The 24,623-nt window shown below is 23.7% G+C and overlaps 3 protein-coding genes across 4 annotated transcripts in view; 1 reads left to right on the top strand and 2 right to left on the bottom strand.

Annotated features, from left to right (window-relative positions):
* LOC127277771 (protein dopey-1 homolog) overlaps positions 1–17,261 on the top strand; it is a 42,741-nt gene extending 25,480 nt beyond the window's left edge. Inside the window, exons 14-24 of one of the 2 annotated variants that reach the window (XM_051299133.1) lie at positions 7,389–7,545; positions 7,762–8,133; positions 8,464–8,602; positions 8,704–8,875; positions 9,235–9,446; positions 9,902–10,054; positions 10,369–10,564; positions 12,028–12,039; positions 12,901–13,068; positions 13,330–13,441; positions 16,642–17,261. In XM_051299133.1, the coding sequence (XP_051155090.1) occupies positions 7,389–7,545; positions 7,762–8,133; positions 8,464–8,602; positions 8,704–8,875; positions 9,235–9,446; positions 9,902–10,054; positions 10,369–10,564; positions 12,028–12,039; positions 12,901–13,068; positions 13,330–13,441; positions 16,642–16,854 (1,906 nt within the window). In that variant the 3' untranslated portion in view covers positions 16,855–17,261. The remainder of the gene's footprint in view (positions 1–7,388; positions 7,546–7,761; positions 8,134–8,463; positions 8,603–8,703; positions 8,876–9,234; positions 9,447–9,901; positions 10,055–10,368; positions 10,565–12,027; positions 12,040–12,900; positions 13,069–13,329; positions 13,442–16,641) is intronic. The other variant, XM_051299134.1, reaches the window with a different exon arrangement.
* LOC127277782 (uncharacterized) lies at positions 14,008–15,509 on the bottom strand. The gene is made up of 2 exons (XM_051299155.1): positions 15,120–15,509; positions 14,008–14,772 (listed from the first exon to the last, which is right to left on the bottom strand). Exons 1-2 carry the CDS (start codon positions 15,181–15,183, stop codon positions 14,198–14,200), a joined length of 639 nt encoding a protein of 212 aa, XP_051155112.1. The 5' UTR covers positions 15,184–15,509; the 3' UTR covers positions 14,008–14,197.
* Positions 17,262–20,004: 2,743 nt separating the features above from the next.
* LOC127277775 (zinc finger protein draculin-like) lies at positions 20,005–24,196 on the bottom strand. The gene is made up of 3 exons (XM_051299147.1): positions 23,161–24,196; positions 21,279–21,389; positions 20,005–21,103 (listed from the first exon to the last, which is right to left on the bottom strand). The coding sequence occupies exons 1-3, from the start codon at positions 23,605–23,607 to the stop codon at positions 20,180–20,182; spliced, it is 1,482 nt and encodes a 493-aa protein (XP_051155104.1). The 5' UTR covers positions 23,608–24,196; the 3' UTR covers positions 20,005–20,179.
* Between the last annotated feature and the right edge of the window lie 427 nt (positions 24,197–24,623).

Here is a 24,623-nt window from a genome sequence, read left to right as displayed (position 1 = left end):
ATAAGGTTGATAAATGTGGACAACAACTTGTTAAAATTTTGGATGATACATTTCTATCATGTCCATCAGCTACGTTGCTTGGTGCTGGCTCTCCTTATGCTAATCGTATGGATCAAGTTACTCAAAGACTTATCGACAGCGGTCTCAGTAAAAAGTGGATGGAAGCTTATTCTGTGAGGAAATTTACTCAAATTGGAAGATCTTGTACTTCTAAACAAGTGGAATCCGTTATGACAACTCGAGAAATAATTTTAATTCTTGCTATTGGATTTTCATTTTCGTTTCTTACTTTCATTCTCGAATTAATTATTTATTATGTTTTGAAATTGAACAAATTGCATTTGGATGAATGTTGTGTTTTGTTCTTATAAAATACTGAATAAATTGATCTGAGATTTCGGGGAGAAGTCTAAAATTTTAAATATAATAAAAAACGACGTCGATGAAGTTCACAACGTTTATGATCAACGATTGAAAAAAAATATATATTTTCCAATAAAAAAATAATAACTAATTTTTTGCCTACAAATTTTTTTTCAAAAAATTATTGATCAAGAAATGATGAAAAAAATTTTTTAGATCAAAAATAATAATAATTTGTATAGAAAATTATTTTTTCTTCTCAATCGTTGATCATAAACGTTGTGAACTTCATCGTCGTAAGAAACGACTGTTATAAACAAAATTTTTATATATTGTTAAATTAAAATATTTTGGGAAAATTGAAAGAAAATCCAAATAGTAACATTACTCCTAACTTCATATTTTTCAACAATGTTTCTAACAATATTTTAGATTTCTCCATTTAATCTCAAAGTCACATAAATTAGTTCAATATATTATTTTTGAAGAGTGCAGATCCAGAAAAAAAATTAACATTACAGGTCACCAAATAATCAGTTACTGTTATTAAAAGAAATTAATGAAATTTTTTAGAATAAAAGTTTTAACATGACAAGGGAGCATCTACCAATAATGACGAAGCGGACTAGGGGAGAGTTAAAATTTTACGAAAATCCAATGACATCGATTATGAAAGCCGGCCAAAAATAACATTTTAAACAATTTCTATAATTTTCCAAAAGGTTTTAAGCGATTTTTTACTCAAGAAAATTTTAATATAATAAATAAATGCATTTTCAATTATTATATAAGTCACTTAACCTTCGAAAAAAATATTATTATTTTATCAAATTTTCCAATCAAAAAGATAAAAAATGTATTATGCAAGGAAAAAAACATAATAACCTCAATTATTATTGCTATGGTTTTTTTCTATTAGTAAAATAAACCTGTTTGAAAAAATAAAGATATAGAACAGACGTGACATAATACTTCTAAACCCGTTTGACGATGGTAAATATCTGGTCAGTTCGAATTGATAAACTAAAGCCTGATTTTTGTATTTGTAACAAACGTTAAAAAATTATAAATTAAAAATATTTGTTGGTATTTAAACCTTTTCAAAAATGTGAGAATTTAAATTCATCGGAACAATGTTTTTAAAAAAAGTTTGAAATTATTCCATTAAATTGGATTTATCCGTCACAAAATTCGTGAATGATCTGGAAATGATAATGAAGCTAATTATAATAATTGGACTCATAATTATTAACAGTCTTAAAGTAGGAGGTAATGGCATTAAATGGATTAAAGGCTTTACAAGAAGTGTTAGAAATAATCGACACATTTATCAAGCTATATTTTTCAACGATGAAAAATGCGTGGAATCAAATGAAATTTTAAGAAATCTGATCAAGGAATTTTCTAAAACTACTCCAGTTCTAGATTTTGACGTACCAAAATCTAGAACACCTACAAAATTGGATTACGTTACTTACAATCCACGAATTTCGTTATTTATTCTCACAAATTCCAAAAGTGATCCTCAATTTACTAAATCATTTGATTATTTGACACAGCTGTCAGAATCAAAACGTCGACCAAAATGTTTGCTTCTGCTTTCCCATGAGCTTTCGAATCATCGTAAATTTTTCGAAATGCTTTGGACTGATCAATTCCTGGATGTTACTATTATCGAAATTAGAAATCGTATTATTAAAATTGATTTGAAATATCAAAAAAAAGGTTATCGATCAGATTTTAATATTCTGCATTACAATCCATTTTTAAAATTGATTACCAATGAAACTGTTTCTGCAAAAACAATTTGGTTTCCGGACAAGATTAAAAATATGCACGGCTATCTACTAAATGTGTCTTTACTACCGTCACCTCCGGATGTATTACAAAAAAGAAATCAATTAGAAAAAGGTTCTGGATTAGCAATGTCGAAAATAGAAAGCTTAAAAGAAGTTATGAATTTCACGTTTGTGAATCTAACATTTAATGATTGGGGAAGATTGATATGTAACAAAGAGGAAAGTACGGAAGTTATTCATGCACTTTTTAGTAATAAAATTCAGATGATGGGTTTGGAAAGAGCCAGATCATTGTGCAATGGCAAAGGCATAGAATTTAGTAAAGGTTTACAAATGATTGAATTTGCATTAATTGTGCCTCTTGTGATAAAAGATTATAATTCAATTATATACCAAAGTCACTTAGCGAATATTTTCATCGTGATGATTTTGCCTCTATTTTTTTGGATTGTTTCACGAATATTGCATTTTCATAAAAAGAAATGGAAAATTGACTACATGGTTCAAATGATCTTTGGATCAGTCATCCCAGAAGAACCTGAAATGTCTGTAGAGAGAATAATTTTTGCAGCATTTCTTATCGGATGCTTAATGTTCTCCTCGGATATTTTTTCATCGATAACGGAAGACCATTTGCCAATTAAACCATCTTTTAAGTATGAAAATTTTCAAGATGTTGTTTCCTCCAATTTGCAGACAATGATTACAAATAACAATTTAATGGTATTGAAGGAGGCCGAAGATTTAACTATGCAAGAGATTTTAAGGAAATCCATTTCAAAGAATGTTACAGAGGAAAAATGTTTGGAGCTGTTATTAAAGTATAAAAACACATCGTGTATTCTTGGCACTGCTTTGGCAGAATTGTTTCTTCAAAGTAAAGTAGATAAATGTGGACAGCAACGAGTTAAGTTTGTGAAAGATAAATTTATATCTTATCCAAGTGCTACATTACTCGGTGCTGGTACTCCTTATGCTAATCGTATGGATCAAATTACTCAAAGACTTATCGACAGCGGTCTCAGTAAAAAGTGGATGGAAACTTATTTTATGAAGAAATTTACTCAAATTGGAAGATCTTGTACTTCCAAACAAGTGGAATCCGTTATGACGACTCGACAATTGTTTTATATTCTCGCTATTGGATTTTCATTTTCGTTTCTCACTTTTATTCTCGAATTAATTATTTATTATGTTTTGAAATAGAGCAAATTGTATTTGGAAGAATGTTATATTTTGTTCTTGTAAAATACTGAATAGATTGATCAACCGATAGTATAGCTTGGGCGGTGAAGCGTCTTGGCTTGCGGTCGCCGAGGTTAAGCACATCCAAGCACGGTTAGTACTTGGATGGGTGACCGCCTCGGTACCCGCTATAGCCCTGGTGTTTTCGCTGCAATCGAGATATACTAAGCGGGAGATTTGACGTCGAGGATATGTTTGTTCATTTGGATGACTATTTAAATGTACATTCATGACTCGACAGTCAATAAACCGGCTGTATTCAGTAGAGATTTTCCGTAGTTTCCCTCTACTCTGATCAAGAAAGGGTCAGGCAAATGCGAATACTTCTAATAAAAGTCGGCTACGGACCGCAATTTGGGGACTTGGGAATTTGGGATTTTCAAAAGGGGAGGAAAGGTGAGGTTAAAAGATGGGGTATAGAGAGCGTAAAAGCCTTAAAAAGGTGTACGCGGGAAATCTGAAATAAAAAAAAAATAAAATACTGAATAGATTGATCTGTGATTTGGGGGAGAAGTAAAAAATTTTAAATATATAATAAGAAACGTCTGTAGTAAATCAAGTTTTTATATATTGTTGAATTAAAAAATTTTGCGAAAATGGATAGAAAATCCTTATACATGACAATGTTTTTAACAATATTTTAGATTTCTCCATAAAATCTCAAAGTCACATCAATCAGTTCAATATATTATTTGAAGAGTGCAGATGCAGACAAAATTAACATTACAGCGATGAGGTCACCTAATAATCAGTTAATGAAACAAATTAATTAAATTTGTTAAATAAAAAATTTGACTTGACAAGGCGACAACCACAAATAATAACAAAGAGCAGAGTTAAAATTTACCGAAAAACTTGTGGTGTCATTTATGAAAGCCACTCAAAAAAAAACATATTGAACAATAATTTTAATTATTTTCCCAAAGGTTGTAAGCGATTTATTTTTCAAGAAAATTATTAGTTACTTAACCTTCGCAAAAATACTCATATTTTATCAAATTTTTCCATCAAAAACATAAAAATTGTATTATGCAAGGAAAAAAAACATAAAAACCTTAATTATTTGCTATTGATTTTTTCTATTATTAAAATACACCTGTTTAAAAAAATAAAGATATAGAACAAACCTGACATAATACTTCTAAACCCGTTTGACGATGGTAAATATCTGGTCAGTTCGAATTGATAAACTAAAGCCTGATTTTTGTATTTGTAACAAACGTTAAAGAATTAAAAATTAAAAATATTTGTTGGTATTTAAACCTTTTCAAAAGTGTGAGAATTTAAATTCATGGAAACAATGTTTTTAAAAAAAGTTTGAATCTATTCCATTAAATTGGATTTATCCGTCACAAAATTCGTAAATGATCTGGAAATGATAATGAAGCTAATTATAATAATTGGACTCATAATTATTAACAGTCTTAAAGTAGGAGGTAATGGCATTAAATGGATTAAAGGCTTTACAACAAGTGTTAGAAATGATCGACACATTTATCAAGCTATATTTTTCAACGATGAAAAATGCGTGGAATCAAATGAAATTTTAAGAAATCTGATCAAGGAGTTTTCTAAAATTACTCCTGTTCTAGATTTTGATGTACCAAAATCTATAACACCAACAAAATTGGATTACGTTACTTACAATCCACGGATTTCGCTATTTATTCTCACAAATTCCAAAAGTGATCCTCAATTTACTAAATCATTTGATTATTTGACACAGCTCTCAGAATCAAAACGACGACCAAAATGTTTGCTTCTACTTTCCCACGAGCTTTCGAATTATGGTAAATTTTTCGAAACGCTCTGGACTGATCAATTCCTGGATGTTACTATTATCGAAATTCGAAATCGTATTATTAAAATTGATTTAAAATATCAAGAGAAATATTATCAATCAGATTTTAATATTCTGCATTACAATCCATTCTTAAAATTGATTACCAATGAAACTGTTTCTGCAAAAACAATTTGGTTTCCGGACAAGCTGAAAAATATGCACGGCTATCTACTAAATGTGTCTTTACTACCGTCACCTCCGGATGTATTACAAAAAAGAAATCAATTAGAAAAAGGTTCTGGATTAGCAATGTCGAAAATAGAAAGCTTAAAAGAAGTTATGAATTTCACGTTTGTGAATCTAACATTTAATGATTGGGGAAGATTGATATGTAACAAAGAGGAAAGTACGGAAGTTATTCATGCACTTTTCAGTAATAAAATTCAGATGATGGGTTTGGAAAGAGCCAGATCATTGTGCAATGGCAAAGGCATAGAATTTAGTAAAGGTTTACAAATGATTGAATTTGCTTTGATTGTGCCTCTTGTGATAAAAGATGATAATTCAATTATATACCAAAGTCACTTAGCGAATATTTTCGTGGTGATGATTTTGCCTCTATTTTTTTGGATTGTTTCACGAATATTGCATTTTCATAAAAAGAAATGGAAAATTGACTACATGGTTCGAATGATCTTTGGATCAGTAATCCCAGAAGAACCTGAAATGTCTATAGAGAGAATAATTTTTGCAGCATTTCTTATCGGATGCTTAATGTTCTCCTCGGATATTTTTTCATCGATAACGGAAGACCATTTGCCAATTAAACCATCTTTTAAGTATGAAAATTTTCAAGATGTTATTTCCTCCAATTTGCAGACAATGATTTCAAATAACAATTTAATGGTATTGAAGGAGGCCGAGGATTTAACTATGCAAGAGATTTTAAGTAAATCCATTTCAAAGAATGTTACAGAGGAGAAATGTTTGGAGCTGTTATTAAAGTATAAAAACACATCGTGTATTCTTGGCACTGCTTTGGCAGAATTGTTTCTTCAAAGTAAAGTAGATAAATGTGGACAGCAACGTGTTAAGTTTGTGAAAGATAAATTTATATCTTATCCAAGTGCTACATTACTCGGTGCTGGTACTCCTTATGCTAATCGTATGGATCAAATTACTCAAAGACTTATCGACAGCGGTCTCAGTAAAAAGTGGATGGAAACTTATTCTATGAGGAAATTTACTCAAATTGGAAGATCTTGCACTTCTAAACAAGTGGAATCCTTTATGACAACTCGAGAAATGATTTTTATTCTCGCTATTGGATTTTTATTTTCGTTTCTCACTTTTATTCTCGAATTAATTATATATCGTATCTTGAAAAATTAATGAGAGATATTGGAGTTATTTGGGAATGACTATTGTTACTAATAATTGAAAATATTGAAATTTTTTAAGAAATTGAGTAGCAAAATCCGAAATCAGAATTTTTAATATAGAAATTTGAAATTCAAAAATTAGAACCGTAATTTTTCTTACAAAAAAATGTCATCACTATTGGAATTATTTTGTTTTGCAACTGAGAATAATAATTATAATAATAATAGTTATTAAATTTAAATTTTTTTTCAATTTTTTGAAGGATAATATTTGAAGTAAAAAAGCAGATCTCTTCTTAATGTCATTAGAACAACGTTTCGTTGAATAGTTCTGTCAACCTCATCAGGTTCTTATTTATTGAAAAAGCACAATTAATAAAAAATTTAAACTCTCAAAAAAATTATAAAACAATATTAAAATTAATTACCTAGATATTCAAAACACGTCACAAATAATTATCATTATTATAAAAACTCGTCAAATATAAAATTAAAAAAATAATTAGAAATAAAAAAATAATAGTTATTATTATTGTAATTTTGGGATATAAATTTATCGTGTCCTTTTTTTTGTTAGTTCCTGATTCAATAATGTTGATGTCGCAAAAAATTGACAATGAAAAAGAAATATAAAAATAAATGTCATATTCATTGATAATAATTATATTCGCATTTATATATTAACTACCAGTTAAATGTTGTTAATACTTTTTTTAGAAGAAAAAAAAAGAAAAATTGTCATTGTGAAGAAATTATTTACAATTTCTATTTTGTTAGGGGATTTTTTTTTAATGAATTGTCATTACTTTTTCTCAGCGAACAAGCAAGTTGTGTTGTCGGAAGTCCAAGAGTTGTCAAACATCAACTTCTTGAATTGCTGTCACCAATTTCATTTCATCATGGAGTGAATTTTCTTGCTGCTGTTGCTGTTGCTTGGCACGAGAGACGACTTCCTTCCGTTAACACAAAAAGAGTAATTTATCATTTTTTCTCACATTTTATTTTATTAATTAATTTATTTATTTATTTAGCTATAGGCAATATAATTATTTATTGTACTTTTAAATTTTAATAATAATTTTAATTATTAATAATGTATTTAATAATTTATTTATTTTACTTTTTTTTTGTTTTTGCTTTTGTTGTAATTTAAATAAATAATTATATATATTCTTTATTTTTTTCACAGGTAATACCCGAAGCCTGTCCAAATCAACAAGTGATCGTTCATTTGGTGAGCGCAATTCGTGTAATGCCATTTGATACTTTAGTTCAAACTGTTCAACAAGTTGTAAAAGGTCCACCGCCAATTCAAGGTGTTAAACAAGATTTTTCATTGGAAGTTTCAGTTTTAGAATTACTCTATGTTTATATGCAAAGTAATACATCACAATCGCTCGTTGAATCGTGGACTTCTTTACTTGGTTTATTAAAAGATGGATTATCATTAACGGCACCGGCACAATTTCTTTTGCTTGCAATTTTAAATGAATATGTGCAAAAATGTCCTCCAATGCAGGAGAAAAAGGATATTCGCGATTTGCAAGATATTTCTGCTAAGGTTTGACATGAATAAATTGATAATAGAAAATCAATTTTTCCCATAGTTTAGTGAATCGATTTTAATGAGTTTTGAATACAGTATATTGAAAAAAAAATACATTAAATAATCGATGTTGGTATTTTTATAACTTACAATAAGCAATATCATGTAAAAGCTTTTCCTTCACTATATCGACTATTTGAAATTCTTTTTTGTCTTCTATATATTTATGTTTTGAATATTGTTAAAAATTTATTAAAATCACTTCAATATTTTATGGAAAAAATTGAATTTATTTTTCAAATTTTTTAAATTATAAAAATTAAAATTTTGCTTTTTAAATTGTAGTTAATTGAATCTTGCTCGCAAATTGCTGGCGCATGTTTGGAGCAAACAACATGGCTAAGAAGAAATTTGGCAGTACGAGAAGATGCTTTTGATGTTGCTGAGAGTACGTCCGAAGGTAAAGAAGGAAAAAGCGGTGCTGGTACGTAAAATATAATTTCAAAAATGTTTATTATATTTCATCGTGTTTTTGGAGAAATTTATTAAAAAAAAAAAATTATATTTTTTTCTATTTCTTTTCAGTCACACCGGGAACACCGCCAAATTCTGCATACAGTGTTCAAGCGCAAACTGTTCTTGCTGAAATTTTGGCACCCTTATTGGACGTTAGTTATGGATCACAAGAAAAAGAGAGAGTCGCAACTTTATTGACAAATCTTATGTATAACGTTACACCGTATTTAAAAAATCACACGTTAGTAATTTTTTTTATATCTATTTTTATTTTCCGTCTTTTTTTCAAATTCTTTCACTTTTTTTTTTTTTTCATTGATTTTTTCGGTAAATGTTGAAAAATTTTTATTTACTCATTTGTTAAAACTTTTTTCCGTTATACGGAGAAAATTAAAACTAAAAAGAAAATACAAATTTTTAAAGAAGAAATTTGGTTTAAATATAAAAATTTTATTTGTGATTAATTAAATTTTTTTTATTTAAAATAAATATAAAAGTATTAGGCTCTGTGACAAATTTCCTTTTTATTTGACGCAAGAATAGAATTTTATAAAATATTTAAAAAAAAATAATAAATATTTATTTTATTTTTGGAAATAGGACGAAAAATATCGCATCTTTCACTGCCTGTTCACAACTTTTGAGTTCGTTGTCAGGATATCAGTATACGAGAAAAGCGTGGCGTAAAGATGTTCTCGAATTGTTGCTAGATCCTGCATTTTTTCAAATGACTCCTGCCTGTTTGCCATATTGGCGAACAATAATTGACAATTTAATGACACACGATAATACGACTTTCAGGGATCTTCTTAGTAAGTTTTATTATTTTTCAATTTTTTTTTTTATCTTTTAATACTTTTTTTTAATTATAATTAATTATCATTAATCTATTTATCTTTCAGTATTTTAATAATGTAGAAAATTAATTAACTATTTAATACATTTTTTTTTATCGAATTATTTTGAAAAAATATTTAATTCTAATTGTATAATAATTATAAAAAATATTCCAATAGTAAATGATGAAAATTTTTTGTGTCTTAGTTTGCAAATTTATTTTTTTTTTATTGTTTATCTAAAAATTAGAAAAATATTTGTTTCAAAATGCTTTTCTACCTTTTTGAATGTTTATACATTACCTTTTAATATTGTATTGAAATAATTTTTAAATTTTGTTTCATATTTAGTTAATATATACATTTATTTGTTCTTTATTTATTTATTTGTTCAAATTTTTTTTTATCATTATTTCTTTTTTTTATCGCAGATAAAGTTTCTTTGGCACAGAGCAGTAGTATCAGTATTTTTTCATCTAAGGAACAAGAATACGAACAAAGAGCACAATTTTTGAAAAGACTCGCTTTTGTCATACTTTGCAGTGAAATGGATCAATATCATAAATACATGCCTGAAATTCAAGGTAATTTTATAATTTTATCTTCTTTTTTTCATCATTTTTTAAATTAATTTTTAATAATTAATTACTTTTTTTTAAATAAAATCGTTTTAAACAGTTCGTATGTTTTTAAATTCAATTTCAATTAAAAGCAATTAAATTCAAAATTAGAATTCAAAATTAATTAAAATTTAATTAAAATTAAATTTACTATAAATTTTAAAATTAATTTTTAAAAAATTTCTATTCTTTAATAATAATTATTTGAGTCTGAAAAAAATACTATAAAAAAAACCATTTTTTCTATTGATTTGATTTAAAATTTTGAAATTTTTCAGAACGTTTGGCAGACAGTTTGCGTCTTCCTCAAGTGATACCGTCAATTCAGGCACAAGTGTTTTTATGTTTTCGTGTTTTGCTTTTGCGAATGTCGCCGCAACATGCGACTTCCTTGTGGCCTGTAATTGTTAGTGAATTGGTTCAAGTTTTTCTTCATATTGAACAAGAACTCACCACCGACACTGAAGAATTCAGGTACAAATTACGATAAAAAAAAAAAAAAATAATAATAATAATAATTCTCATTGCTTGTATTTATTAGGCTTTTTGCATGCTTTCACAAATTGGGTTTTTAAATAAAATTCACTCATTTTTATTGGATTTTAAAAGAGACTCCTTTTATTTTTTATTACTATTTACTTGAGATGAATTAAAAGAAAAGAATTTTTTTGAAATGAAATTTTTTTTTATTTCTTTTTTATCTCTTTCTTTTTGTCAAGAATTTTCATTTTAATTTCTTTTTCTCATGTTTTAGAAAGAGAAAAAAAAAATTATCTCGTTAAATCTTTATAACAAAATTTTTTTTTTGTTTGCAATTAAAAAATTTATATATATTTATTTCGAAATTTCCGTTTTTTAAAGATTTTTTTTTGAAATTTAATAGTATTTTTTTATTAAGTAATTTAGAAAAATTATTTTTTTTTTGCCATTGAAAATATGAAAAAAATTTATTTTCATAAAAATTCAATAATATTGATTGTAAAATTAATTTGTGAATGGAAATTAATTTAAAATTTTATTAAATAAAGATTTTAAATAAAAATAAAAAAAAAAATAATAATAATAGGAAGAAGAATAAATGTGAGTCTCACTTTAGATCCAAGTATTAATGACGAAGATTAAAATTTCACTTTAATTAAAGACTTGTAATTTAGTTAATGGCAAAAACCAGAGCATCTGCTTTACTAACTTCATAATTTTCATGTGGTGTTGATGAACGTCCAAAATTTTAATTAATTTTCTATTTATTACCAATATTTAAAATCATTTTCGACGAAAGATATTTATTTTATTAACCATGATATTTAAAAAAATATCAATTGATTTTGCTAAAAGAAAAAGAATATCGAATTTTTTTTTAAAATATTCATATATAATACAGAGTTGTTTGGTTTTATTTATAAATTTTAGATTCATAAAAAATATTTACAATATTCACTAAATATATTTATAACAAAGACATTTATTTTTACACCCAGAGAAAAAATATAATTTTCTCTCAGAGACAATTGAATATTTATTTGTTTCAAATGAATTTTTTTTTTGGTTTAAATAAAAAATTTATTTTATTTTGTTGCGAAATTTTGTGACTACAATTTTATTTATGCTAAATTAAAATTTTTCATTTGAAACAAAAAAAAAGAAAAAAGTTATTAGACTCTGAGACAAAAATATTTTCTTTAATGTAAAGAATGATTGAAATTATTTAAAAAAAAAAAAAAAAAAATTTTTTTTAATCCATATATACATTAATTATCCTAACAAATAAACTAACTTGATCATTGATGCTTTCATGTTTTTTCAATGTTAATGTTAAATTTCCAACTAACAAAAAAACAAATAGCTAATGAAGTGATGTTTTTGGCTCTGTTTTGGCATCCGCGATTTGATGGAATTTGTGGTGCTACCATGTTGGTTGATTGGTGTTGGGATGGCAGTCGTCAGAGCAGGTAAATTGAAAACTTCATGAAATTCGATAAAAATAAACATTTCTTTCCCAGGTGCTTTTCATTCCCTTCTTTTTTTTATATACTGTGAAAATTCTACCAAATTAAAAAAAAAGGTATTAATTGGTAATTTTCCTATTTATTCTAATTATTTCAAAAAAGCAATATAAGTAATTGAAATTAAATTACCTAATTATTTAATTTTGCTTTTTTATTTTATTCAATGTAAATAAAAATGTATTGCTGAAAATTATAAAAAAATGATAATTCAGAGAATAAAGTAATCGAATTTTGAGAATGTACCTACAAACAAAAATAATTGATTCAATAATAATAATAATAATAATTAAGCATGAAAGTGGTCACAAATTTTAATAATATGAAATTTATTAATATTAAAATTATTAACGTAATTAATATTTAACCTGCACAATCTAACAGGAAAAGTTTGTTATAAAATTAAAAGTGCTGATTTCACATTAATATATATATATTTTTTTTTATATTCTTAGAAAATTTTATTTTAAAAAAAAATGTCTTCTTTAAAATTTGTATTTTTCTTTTAATTCGAAATTTTTTTAATTATAAAAATTTGAAAAATTGTTTCATTAGATCACATTCCATCAGCTTTTGTGATATTATGTTTAGCTTGGAAAATTTCCTTCTTTATCTAAGAGAAAAAAAAAAGAAAATAATTAAATTTTTGTGATTTTTTGAGTGTTTGTTTGTCCATTTTTTTGTTTAAAGTACCTTTACGTCGCAGAAATGAAAATGTAATTGAAAAAAAAATGAATTAAATTTTACATATTGATTATTTATATTTTATTTTGATGGTAAATTTCGTTTTTTTTTTTAATTTAACAGTTCGCATATAAAACTTCTTTCGGCATTGGACTCGTCTTGGGCCGTTAATGTGAGTAACGGTCTTCAAGCCCACGGTCATCCACATTGGTTGCAACTTCAATTGGCAGCTGCAAAATTACTTGATTTGGCACTTTTGTTACCAGCACATCGACTTCCTCAATTCCAAATGTAAGTCAACTATTTAATTAATATTTATAGTTATACACAAGAAAATAAAGAAATTAGTTCAAAATTTTTTGTTTTAAGAACATTTTTTTTTTCTCAAAAATATTTAATTTTCGGAAATAACTATTTTAAATAATAATAAAATGTTTCTATTAATTTTGTACTCTTATCAAGGAAATAAATTTATTTTTTTCAAAAATTTCCAAAAAAATGTTTAAAAATAAATATTATTATATTATTAATAAAAAAATTATTTGTTTTAAGGTACAAGTGGGCTTTCGTTGGCGACGCTGCAGCAATTGGCACAGAAAATAATAATTTATCTTCTGATTTTGTTCCACATATTACCAGGATAGCAAAGCTAATGGATAATAAGGTGAGATAATTATTTATTTCAAAAGTCATAATTAGAGCTTCTTTTCGAATAATTTAATTTTAGTTTCAATTTGAGAACAAATTAAAATGTAGAATAATTTATTGCGAATTGAAACATAATTTTTCTAATTGAAATTTAATTCAATTAACAATTGAAATTTAATTGTTTTATATTTTAATAAATATTTATTTCTGTCTCATGAATATTTTTTGCCATAAGTAAATTTTGATTTATTTAAAAAATAAAAATATTTTCTTTTATAATCCAAAAAATAAGAAAATTCAATTTTCATTTTATTTTTGATTTAAGAAATAAACTTTTTTCTTAAACTAACTGAAATTCAGTTTGAGATATTAATAAATTTTGTTGGGCCAAGAAAAACACTTTTATTGCAAAAATATCAACAAAATGTATTTTCTTCTTCAAGACAAATATTAAAAATAAATTTCTAATCTATTACAAAAAACTAACTTCAAATTTGAATATTTGAAGAATTTTCATATTTTGAAACACAAAAATTGTAAAAAATATATTTTCATACATTCCGCAATAGAAACGTTTTTATTAAAATTTTTTTTTTGAAAAAATCGCTATTCTACTTATTTTGTTCGTTGGTTTTTTTTTTTAAAATAATTTTAATTTTCCCATTCATTTTTTTCAGTAATAAATCTACGATTATAAAATACAAAAAATTACAAATAATTAAAGTAATATATTTTTCGCTCGTCGTTAAAATTTTTCAATTATTTTTATTAATTATGTCTCGAAATCGTAAAAATAATCAACGGGCATTTCACATTGTGATGGTAAAACACAATTTTGTATTCTTTTATCAAAGACAAAGTCTTCTTTACATTCACATCCACTTTCACATGGCATATAACAATCAACAGAATTTGGCTCATCGCAAGTAAATTGACAAAGACAATGTGTCCATATTGATTTATCATCACATTTACGATCACTGCTATCACCAAAAATATCTAATTCATCATAATCATAACCGGGAATTCGATGTTTTGTATAGCGATAAATTTTTTCCGGCTCTTCATTATACCAAATTTGTTTGGGCGATGATGTTGCTGTTTTTAATGAATCATCAAAGAAAATTTGTGGAAATTTATTTGGCGTCGAATAAATAATATTACGATTATCAAATTCTCGTTGATCATCAATTTCTTCTTTATATATTTTTGAATTATCAGTCTTTTCATTGACAATGTAAAAATCGTCATTATTCTCCTTTGTTAATTTAGAGTGAAATTTTTTTTCAATTGGATTCACATAGTCATCGTAATATTCTATATCGTAGTCAGAGTCATCAATTCGTTCTAGAGAAGAAAAATTTTCATTTTTTTAATTTAATTTTTCAACAAAAGCATTTGATGTTTTAGACAAAAAAAAAAATTTCATTCTTTCACTCTTTTTCGAAATGATAATTTTGCAATTATTTTGAAAAAAAAATAAAACTAATTTTTTTTAGACGTTTTTAAAATTTTGTTATAAAAATAAAATTCACTTTTTTGAAAAGTAATTGAAAAGTGTTCAATAAAATTGATATTTAAAATAAATTTATTCAAAATTTGACTGACAGAATAAATAGAAACTTCAAAAAAAAAATATATTAAAAATAATTTGAATTATTTTGATAAATATTTTTTTTTTTTTTAAAACTTACGGGCATTGGTGAAAAATAAAATACTTATCAACATCAGAAGCATAGTGACGTTTGATTTGATCATTACAAAGGAAGATTTTATACTATATAGACATCAATAAAGGAAGTAAAATCTAATAATACGATACATTAATACAATGAACTAGCTCAATGAATTTATAAAACGATAACTTTAGCCTCGTTAACAAAGTATGATCATCGTTTTTATTGACAGAAACTCTTCTTCAATTAAATTCATATTTTTCACTTTCAACTAATAACATTACTTTATTCAAAAAAAAAAAAAAAAAAATTATCCACCAATTTATCTGCTAACTAAAAATTTCGATTTGAAAGCTGGCGAGAAACTGAAAGATTCACTTTAGCTGCAAACATTGTACAAAGTTTATTTTTGCAACTAAGCCAATAACCCTTGAGACTGAAAATAAATTTACAATTTTTGTTGTTTCGAATTTTTACTAATTACTGTTTAATTTCTAATTTATTATTAGTATTATTAGTATTTTTATTATAATTTATCAAATTTATTATTTTCCCCAAACAGTAGAGGAAAATTTAAATTTTGCAAACATTTAAATAAAATATACGTTTTTTTTTTATTTTTTGACAAAATTACGAATGGGTTCTGTCCATATATTTTTACTAAATAAATAATTAATAATTAATTAATATAATAATATTAAATATGATGTGTTCAAAATGAAGATATTAAATTGAACATTCAAAATTTGAAATGTATTTACTTGAGTTATAAATAATTACAATCCTTCTCTCTTTTTCTGGACATTATCCAAGAAAATATTCTTGTATCATCTCTTGAAATTCTGAATTTTTTAATTTTCCATAAATACCTATGGAGATAGTTTTCATATATACATATACGAAAAATTAATTGAAAATTGTCTTCAAATAATATTGAAAATATCTTCAATTTAATCAAAATAATTGGAATTATTTTCAAAATTTTCACTAATCAACAGATTTACAAAAATGTTTTTTAAAATTTAATTAAATATTATTATAATTAAAAAAGAATTTTTCAGTTAAAATATTTCTCAACATTTGAATTGATAAAAAATTTCAAAAAAGTCTAAAAAAATAAAATTTCAAAAATTCTTCAAAAATATTAATAATTTGTGATTTTTATTTTTTCTTTAAAGCAGAAACTTACTCTATCATATAAAAAAAAACTATATTGTACTATTTTTTTGTTTTTATTGCATCCAAAAAAATGTTTCTTTGAATCAAAGAATTATTTCTACAATATCAGTGCAAGGAAAAGTTTTCTTTAATTTAAAGAAAATTTATTTAATTTAAAAAAAAATTTAAAGAAATACTTTTTCAATTTCAAACAAAATTTTGAGAATAAAAAAATTTTCTTCAAATCAATAAATTTTCTTTAAATTAAATGAAAACATTTTTATTTTTGACATCAAAGAAATATATAATTGATTCAAAGAAACATTTTTCTGAGTGAAACAATGAATTAGTAATTTAATTGTAATTTTTTTTTTTGTTTTAGTTTCAGGAAAAAATTTCACAATCAAGTTTATCACCAGTCGGCGAATTATTGTTAACGTCAAACAGCATACGTACTTTACAAGATCTTCACAAATTTTTCACCGCACTTAGTAATAGATCCGGAGATACTCGAGGTCCATTGAATGTCGCACAATTGGAGACTGTCATTGAACAAGACTTCCTAGAGAAAATGCCGATAATACCAGCAAGATAATAGGAAATGTTTCTCGTAAATAAAGGTTTAGCTTTTGTATAATAATAATAATAATAATAATATTAATATTAATAATAATTATAATAATAATAATAATGAATTGTAGATATAATAAATTAAAAAAAAACACACACAGAGAGAATAAGATATTTGCTAATATTGATTTAATTATTTAATTTGCAAATATCGTATAATATATTCTCTTGTGTAAAAAAATAACATTTTATTATTTAAAAAAAAATATGTATGAAAAACAAAATCGATTTTTTTATAGAACTATATAGAAATTCGATTTTTTTGCGAAAATTTTTATCACATTTTTTTTTTAAATACATTTTTAAGAGAAAAAGAATCACATCGAAAATAAAGAAAAATGTTCATTAAAAACATTTTCAAGAAAAAAAAAACATCTTTAATTAACAATTAACAAATTTTTAATAATTTTATTCAATTAATAATTAATTATTAATCAATTAATTAATTATTTAATATTTATATAAATTAATTATTAATCAATTAATTAATTATTTAATATTTATATAAATTAATTATTAATTTAATTAATTAGGTAATTAATTATTTATTATTCATTTTTATTATTTTAAAAAGAAAAATTTTTTTCCGATGTGATTCTATTGTTTAAAGTTTTAAAAATAATTATTTATACATAAGAAATGCATTATTTCTCGAATTGTTTTCTCATTTGGTTGTGAATTAATACTTAATTCCAGATTGAATTATTGTATTGAAATCAATAATCTGGGATGAAAGTAAGTTTTTGATTTTTTTTTTTTTTTTTAATCAACACACTTTTCATTTTCTTCCTTTCAAGATATTCAATTTAAAGAAAAAGATTTATATTTTTTATTTTAAACTTGATAGGAGGATGTATAAAAAAAAAAAAAAAAAAAAATATTGTGTTCGATAAAAAAAAAAAAAAAAAAAAAATTCTCATTATTTTCACGAACTATTTTTGTACTTTCAGCAAGTGCAACTTTCACGATAGACCTTGAAACTATAATACATATAAACATATAATATATTATATTTATAAAATTGCATTTAATTCGGTTTTGAAATGAAGGAAAGAAAAAAAGAAAAAACACACAAATAAAAATTATCTGTAAAATTTCAAATGTCATTTTTAAGACAAAAAAAAAACAGAATTGTGCGTTAATAAGTATCAGTCGTGATTCGATCTGTGATAACAGGAAAATGTAATATCTAGAAAATTATTACCAATTGTGTATGCGTATGTATGTATGTTTGTGTGTGTGTGTGAAGAGAACAAATTTTCGAATTTGCAAATATCAATTCTAGTCCCGATTCTTTTCTTTTTTGTAATTTTTTCTTACAGAATATATATATATGATTGAAAAATTTAAAAGTATGAAAATAATTTTTAGTATTGAAGATTTTTTTTTTTATTTTTGACTGACATTTTCTATGTATTTAAAAATTGTATTAATTCATTTTTTTAGCCTTCTTTTTGTACTTCTGTTTTGTTATTTTTAATGAAGAAAAAAAATGAGGCTCGAATCACGATTTTTTCTAATGGAAAAAAAACAATGATTATTATTCTTGTATATAAATAACTTTCTGTATATTTACAGATAGTTTATAATTACAACATGTGATCGACTGCGTATAGTGTAAACGAACAAAATTACAGAAAAATAATATGTACCTGGGACTTTTTATTTACGTTGAAAAAAAAAACAAAAAAACCACGAATGTTAAAAACGTGAATTATTTCAGTTCGCGTGCAATCGTTATTATAAAAAAAAAATTATTAATTCGTTGAAGTTAAGTTTACGTACGTTATCAACATTGTACACAGTGTGACGTTTATTCTAATATATTAAAATATTATTTAGTTAAATTATTCTTTTCTGTGTCTTTAATAAAAAAAATTTATCCTTAACACAATTTCCCCTTTTTTCAAAAGTTTACAATTCAACAATTTTTAATTGATATAGGTTGTCTAATAATTATTTTTGTATTTTTGAATTTTCAAAAAAAGGAAAGCGTACATTTTTTTCTAAAAAAAAAAAAGTTCAAGGACATTTTATCGTCCAATTAAAGCGATTGTTGTAAAATTATAATTTCTAAGTTAACAATTTTTTTTTTGAACAATTGCAATTGTTTTTTATAATTTTTTGGAAAATTTAAATATTTCTATTTTTTTACAATTACTTTTGAGACTTTTGAGACATTAAAAGAGCATAATATAATTTTTTTATTGACATTAAGAACATAATATTTTAATCAGAAATTGTTTTAAAAAAATTAGAAATTTTTATTTTACAATAAAATAGAGTCAATATTTATTTGTAGATATTAAATAATTTATTATTATTATTATGTATTATTTAGCCTTAGAAAAAAAAAATTCACATTTTATCAAAATTTTGTAAATCAAAAAGACAAAATATTGAATATTTTATTGCTTTTCGATTAACTCAGCTATTAGAAAATAAAAATTTTTTTTTATAATATAAATTATAATTAATAAATTTTAATCAAAACTGTTATGACTGATTCAGAAATTCATCTATTAAAATATGTCAGCAATCACATTCAGATGATATTCAGTGGATTGACAAAATTATAAAATTTTTTATCTATAAAAAAAATGTTTTTTTTTTTAATAATATTTTGTAGATCAATAAATGATTGCAAAAAATATCCTTGAGATGAGAAATATAATAAAATAATTATTAAATCGAATAAATTCAACTGAAAAAAAGAAAATGAAACAAATTATAAAAATTTTTTATTTTTATTCAAAGTAAATTGTGTAAATTCAACACAAATATAATGGGAAATTTATAATTATTTTATGAAAAAAAAAAAGAAAATCAGTTGATAATCACAAATTTGGACTAAAAAAATTAAATAGACTAATCGATTTCATAATGGATAATATAATTTATAAATTGTCAATTTTTCTTTTTAAAATTCAATATTACTCTTAATACTAGATTGCAAATAAATCATTTTTTTTTTTTAGAAATTCCAAAGACACTCTTCCAAATTAAGTAACAAATTTTACTTCTAATGTAGAAGTATTTTTTTCCTATGGTCATCAAACAATTTTCAAAATCAACAAAGGATCAAAATTTTTTTAAAAATAATGAATTTTAAAAATTTTACCTTAATAATATATGTTTATTATGTAAATTCAGTACTTTTTTTAAAAAAAGTTTCATGATTTTTTTTTTTTCTTTACATTTCTTCGCTGAAATATTGAAAAGACAATAATAGAAAAAAAATCGAAATTTTTCTATTGCACACAAAAAAAAAAAAAGAAAAAAAACTACTATCACGAATTACGTAATCGACTACGTCGTAAATTTCTCTTTTGACTTTGATCAGTCAACATTTTTTTTTCACATTTATTATATATTTTTTTGCTCGTCGCCGTAACAGTCTCTTTTTTCTCTTGATTATGAATTTTCATATGCTGCTGTAATTTGTATTTTGTAAAAAATTCAAGTTCACAAATACGACAATGATAAGTTTTTGTGTTTTCATGAAAATTCAAATGACTATTGTAACAACGTCGCAATCGAAATTGTTTTAGGCATATTTTACATGTGAATTTTGCCCGTCGCTTTTTATGTTTTTCACGTGAATGTTTATTGACATTAAAATTCTCCGAATATGAAACAACAACATCATCACGTTGATTACACGTATCGTTAAATTCACTTTTGTTCATTATTTTTGTTATCTCTAAACTTTCCTTATCATTTATTGTTGTTTCCTCACAATTATCTACTTTTCCTCTTTCTTTTTCTTTTTCCTCTTTTTTGTCGTCTTCTTTTTTTTCTTCTTTTTCCTTTTCTTTCGCGTGTTCCTCATTTTCGGAAATAACATTTTGATTATCGATAAATTGAAAATTACTCATTTTCAATTCTTCATAGGCTAATTTGGAATTTCTTAATGCATTCATCATGTCTCTTGTGACATTATGCCTGACACGTAAATGCCTCGATAATGTGACGGATTGGGCAAAAAATGCATCACAATATGTACATTTGTGAAAAAATATATCTGGATTTAATTTCGAGCCATTTAATTTAATTTCAATGTCAAAATTGCCATCGGTTTTTTTAATCGAATGAAAAATTGGCTCACAACTTGAATATTTGGGTATTGATCCACCTAAAATATAAGGTTTTCCCGTTATTTGTATTTCACAATCATGACAAGCGTACGCCTTTCCCTCGGCACGAGTTTGATCCTGTGAATAAAAAAACAAATGTTTTTATTATTGTCAGAATTTTTTTTAAAAAAATTTCTTTAACAATTTTTTTTAATTAAAAAGTAAATAATTTTTTTCTAATTGTACATACAGAGAAATTGTTTTTTATTTTATAATCTCAAATTCCAAAGAAAATATTGAAAATAAATCATACCTTAGATCGAACAACACCAGCACAAGATTTTTTACACAAATCACAAAAGTAAATACTTTGTCGAGTTATTGCCATAACGTGAAGTTGATATTTTTCTGCCGTATTGAGATCCTGGAAACAAAAACATGATTATAAATTAAAATTCACATAGTAAAATTTTATAGCAGTTTATATTATATATATAGTAAAAAAATATAGCATTTTTTTTAATCCTTTTTTTTAAGGTGCAAAAAAAAGTCGTTTTAGTCGATTTATATTCCAAAAAAGGCGACAAAATCGATTTTTTTATTTCAATTAAATTTAATTAATTATATAATAATTAATTATTATATTAAATCCATTTTATTAATTCCTTCAGGCCTCGAATTGACTTTAAGGTACAAAAAAAGTCGTTTTAGTCTATTTATATTCCAAAAAAAGTCGAAAAAATCAATTTTTTTATTTTAACAAAATTTAATTGGTTAATAAATATTTTACTTCAAATAATTAATGTTATTAAATATTAAATTCATTTTTTTTTAATTCTGTAATGAGAATAATTCTATAATAAATATTATCAAGAAAATTTATTTCGAATATTTCAGAATCGAACTAATTGTAAGAAAAAATTTCAAAATTATTTTTAAGTAGGACAAATTTATAAATTAAAATTCTTAAAGTTCCATTTTTATCATTTTTGCAAGTCTGATTTAAGCAATTTATTTGAATTGAAAATTTTGTCATTGTTTTTAATTTTGATGATCAAAAAAAAAAAAATTCCAGGCAAAACTTATTTAAGTTTTACAGATTTTTAAATAACATTTTTTTTTAAATAATAATTTTGAAAGTGTTAAAGTTGAAATTTTTAGAAATAATTGAATCTCAATTTGTTAATTTTCAGACAATAATTAAATTTTACAGAACTCAAAAATAATTTATCAAATAATTTTAGATAACATTTTTTTAAAAGTAATTAAATTTTTAAAGATTTACAATTTAGATTTTTGAAATTAATTGAACTTCAAAGTGATTTTTAATTCAATTTTTTTTAATGATTTCACTAAAAAAATTTATTAGAAATTGCAGAAAAAAAAACAATAATTTGAAAACTTTTTAAATGAAAAATAATTTCAGATAGTTGAATTTTCGAAGAATATTATAAAAATCATTAAAAATAATTGAATTTCAAAATTTCAGAGTTATAATTAAAATTATTAAATTTCAAAAAAATTTTAGACGGAAAATTTTAGAAGCTTTTAAATTGAAATTTTTGAAAATAATTGAATTTCAAAAGATTTTGTTAAATTTTTAGACAATAATTATTAAAAAAAAAAGAAATTTCTAGTAATTTCTGTTGATGAAGAATTTATTAGAAATCAAATAAAATAATTGAATTCCAAATGTTTTTAATTGAAAATTATATTATAAAGAATATTATAAAAATCATTAAAAAATAATTGAAATTTTTGCAAATAATTAAATTTCAAGTCATTTTAAATTAAATATTTTCGGCAATTTTATTTGCTAATTTTTTTTTGTAAATTATAAACAATTATTAAATTTCAAAAAAATTTTAATTGAAAAATAGTTTTAAAAATAATTGAATTTGTGAAGAATTTCATTAAAATTATTAAAAATAATTAATTTAGTGAAGAATTTTTGTTAAAATTTTTGTTAAATAATTAAAATAAAGAAGATCTGCATTGAATAATAAAAAAACGTATTTTGTTTAAAATATTTTTTTAAAAAATGTAAAAAAAAAGTCGAAAAAATCGCATCTTATTTAAATAAGTCAAAGAAAGTTGTATTTTCGAAAAAAAGTCAAAAAAAAGTCGCATAATTCAAGGCCTAAAAAATTTTAATTGATTAAAAATAATAAATTTTTCTAAATTAAAATTCTAACCTTATCGCAAACATTGCAGCCCATTCGATTAATGTCAATATGAACAATAAGATGTTCATGAAGCATTTTTTCAGTGGGAAAAATAATTTTACAATATGAACAACCTAAATGATTTGTATCAATATGATGTGAATTTGAATCATCATCATCATCATCATCATCATCATCATCATCATGATCATCATCGTTATCATCAGCAAAATAATTTTCCAAATAAAATGGTATTTGAACAATATTTGATGCATTTCCATCAGATTCAATGAAATCATCATCCTCCTGATGATTTTCATGAAAATATTTCTCCTCATTCTCGTTCAATTCATTTGATTCTGAATTAACACTTTCTCTTGAATTCTCATCGTGAAGAAAATCTTCCGAAGGTTCCAGTTTAATAATTATATTCTCGACATCTCCAGAAATAATGGGAGAACTATTTTCTTCATCCATTGTGAAAAAAAATTAATCATTTAAAAAAAATGATGTACCAAAAATCCGTTTTCTTGGATTTTTCAATAAATAAATATATATATATATATTTGTATATATATATATATATATACACACGCACAAAATATACAGGCACTGTTTATAGGTTATAATTTTTACACAAAGTTGATTCTTCTTTTTGAAATCACAAAAAAACACATTCACTTTTTAAAACTATTGTTCCGTACTACAAAAATTGTATAAAATACGGTTACATTTTTTTAAATATTACATTAGTCACATCTAATATATATATTATTTTTACTGTTATCTTTGTCAAAGAATTTGAGGCTAAATTATAAGATAGAATAAAATTTGTTTCTATCTTTTTTTACACGTGATGAGAAACAAATGAATTTACACATTTTTTCCTAACTATATTTTATCACTTTCACTAAAGTTTATTTATTATTAAAAAAAAAAAGTCCAAACAATTGTCACAGTGTTTTTAAATCTTAAAAAAAATTGTTGTTGTCATTTTGTCAATTGTCAGAAAACATCTCTCAACTCTGAAGTTGTCATTTATGTCATCCGGTAGAGTAGAATAAATATACTATTCACACGTCGGAAAAAAGTAATCGCGGGAAATTTAAATAATTCATTACCCTTTTTTTTAAATAAACTAATTATTAGAATTATTAAAACGTGAACAATATTTAAAAATCTATAACAAATTATTTTATTTACAAATGTAAATATTTTTAAATTTACAAATAAAATAAATCTTTTTTTTAATAATCCGTCACGCGCAACTGGTTTTGCGACCATTACTTCAATCTCATTGGTTACCTGTACGTAAATACAAAATCGTTTTCTTTGAATATAAAAAAAAAAATTGATAATTAATCGAAAAAAAAAAACAAAAAAATGTGTATTTTTCTCACAATTTCTTTTTTTCCATGTAGAATTTGATTATATAGTTGTAATTCTATTAGAAAATTTTTCTACAAGAAAAATAGTTTGGCGCTTTAGAAAAT

This window comes from Leptopilina boulardi, unplaced genomic scaffold (assembly GCF_019393585.1).
Source record: "Leptopilina boulardi isolate dan_hultmark-lab unplaced genomic scaffold, ZJU_Lbou_2.1 LbouV2_179, whole genome shotgun sequence".
NCBI classification, from domain to species: Eukaryota; Metazoa; Arthropoda; class Insecta; order Hymenoptera; family Figitidae; genus Leptopilina; species Leptopilina boulardi.
Note: the sequence above shows the minus strand (reverse complement) of the source record. Positions and strands in the feature narration are given on the sequence as shown.

What these genes read in the sequence shown, in the direction of transcription:
- LOC127277775 (XM_051299147.1), bottom strand. Translation starts at nt 23,607, where the DNA reads ATGGATGAAGAAAATAGTTCTCCCATTATTTCTGGAGATGTCGAGAAT. An exon ending in GCTGCAATGTTTGCGATAAG is followed by an intron (nt 21,390 to 23,160) that starts GTTAGAATTTTA and finishes TTTTGTTTCCAG; the next exon opens with GATCTCAATACGGCAGAAAA. An exon ending in CTGGTGTTGTTCGATCTAAG is followed by an intron (nt 21,104 to 21,278) that starts GTATGATTTATT and finishes TTTTATTCACAG; the next exon opens with GATCAAACTCGTGCCGAGGG.
- LOC127277782 (XM_051299155.1), bottom strand. Translation starts at nt 15,183, where the DNA reads ATGATCAAATCAAACGTCACTATGCTTCTGATGTTGATAAGTATTTTA. An exon ending in TTTATTTTTCACCAATGCCC is followed by an intron (nt 14,773 to 15,119) that starts GTAAGTTTTAAA and finishes TTTCTTCTCTAG; the next exon opens with AACGAATTGATGACTCTGAC.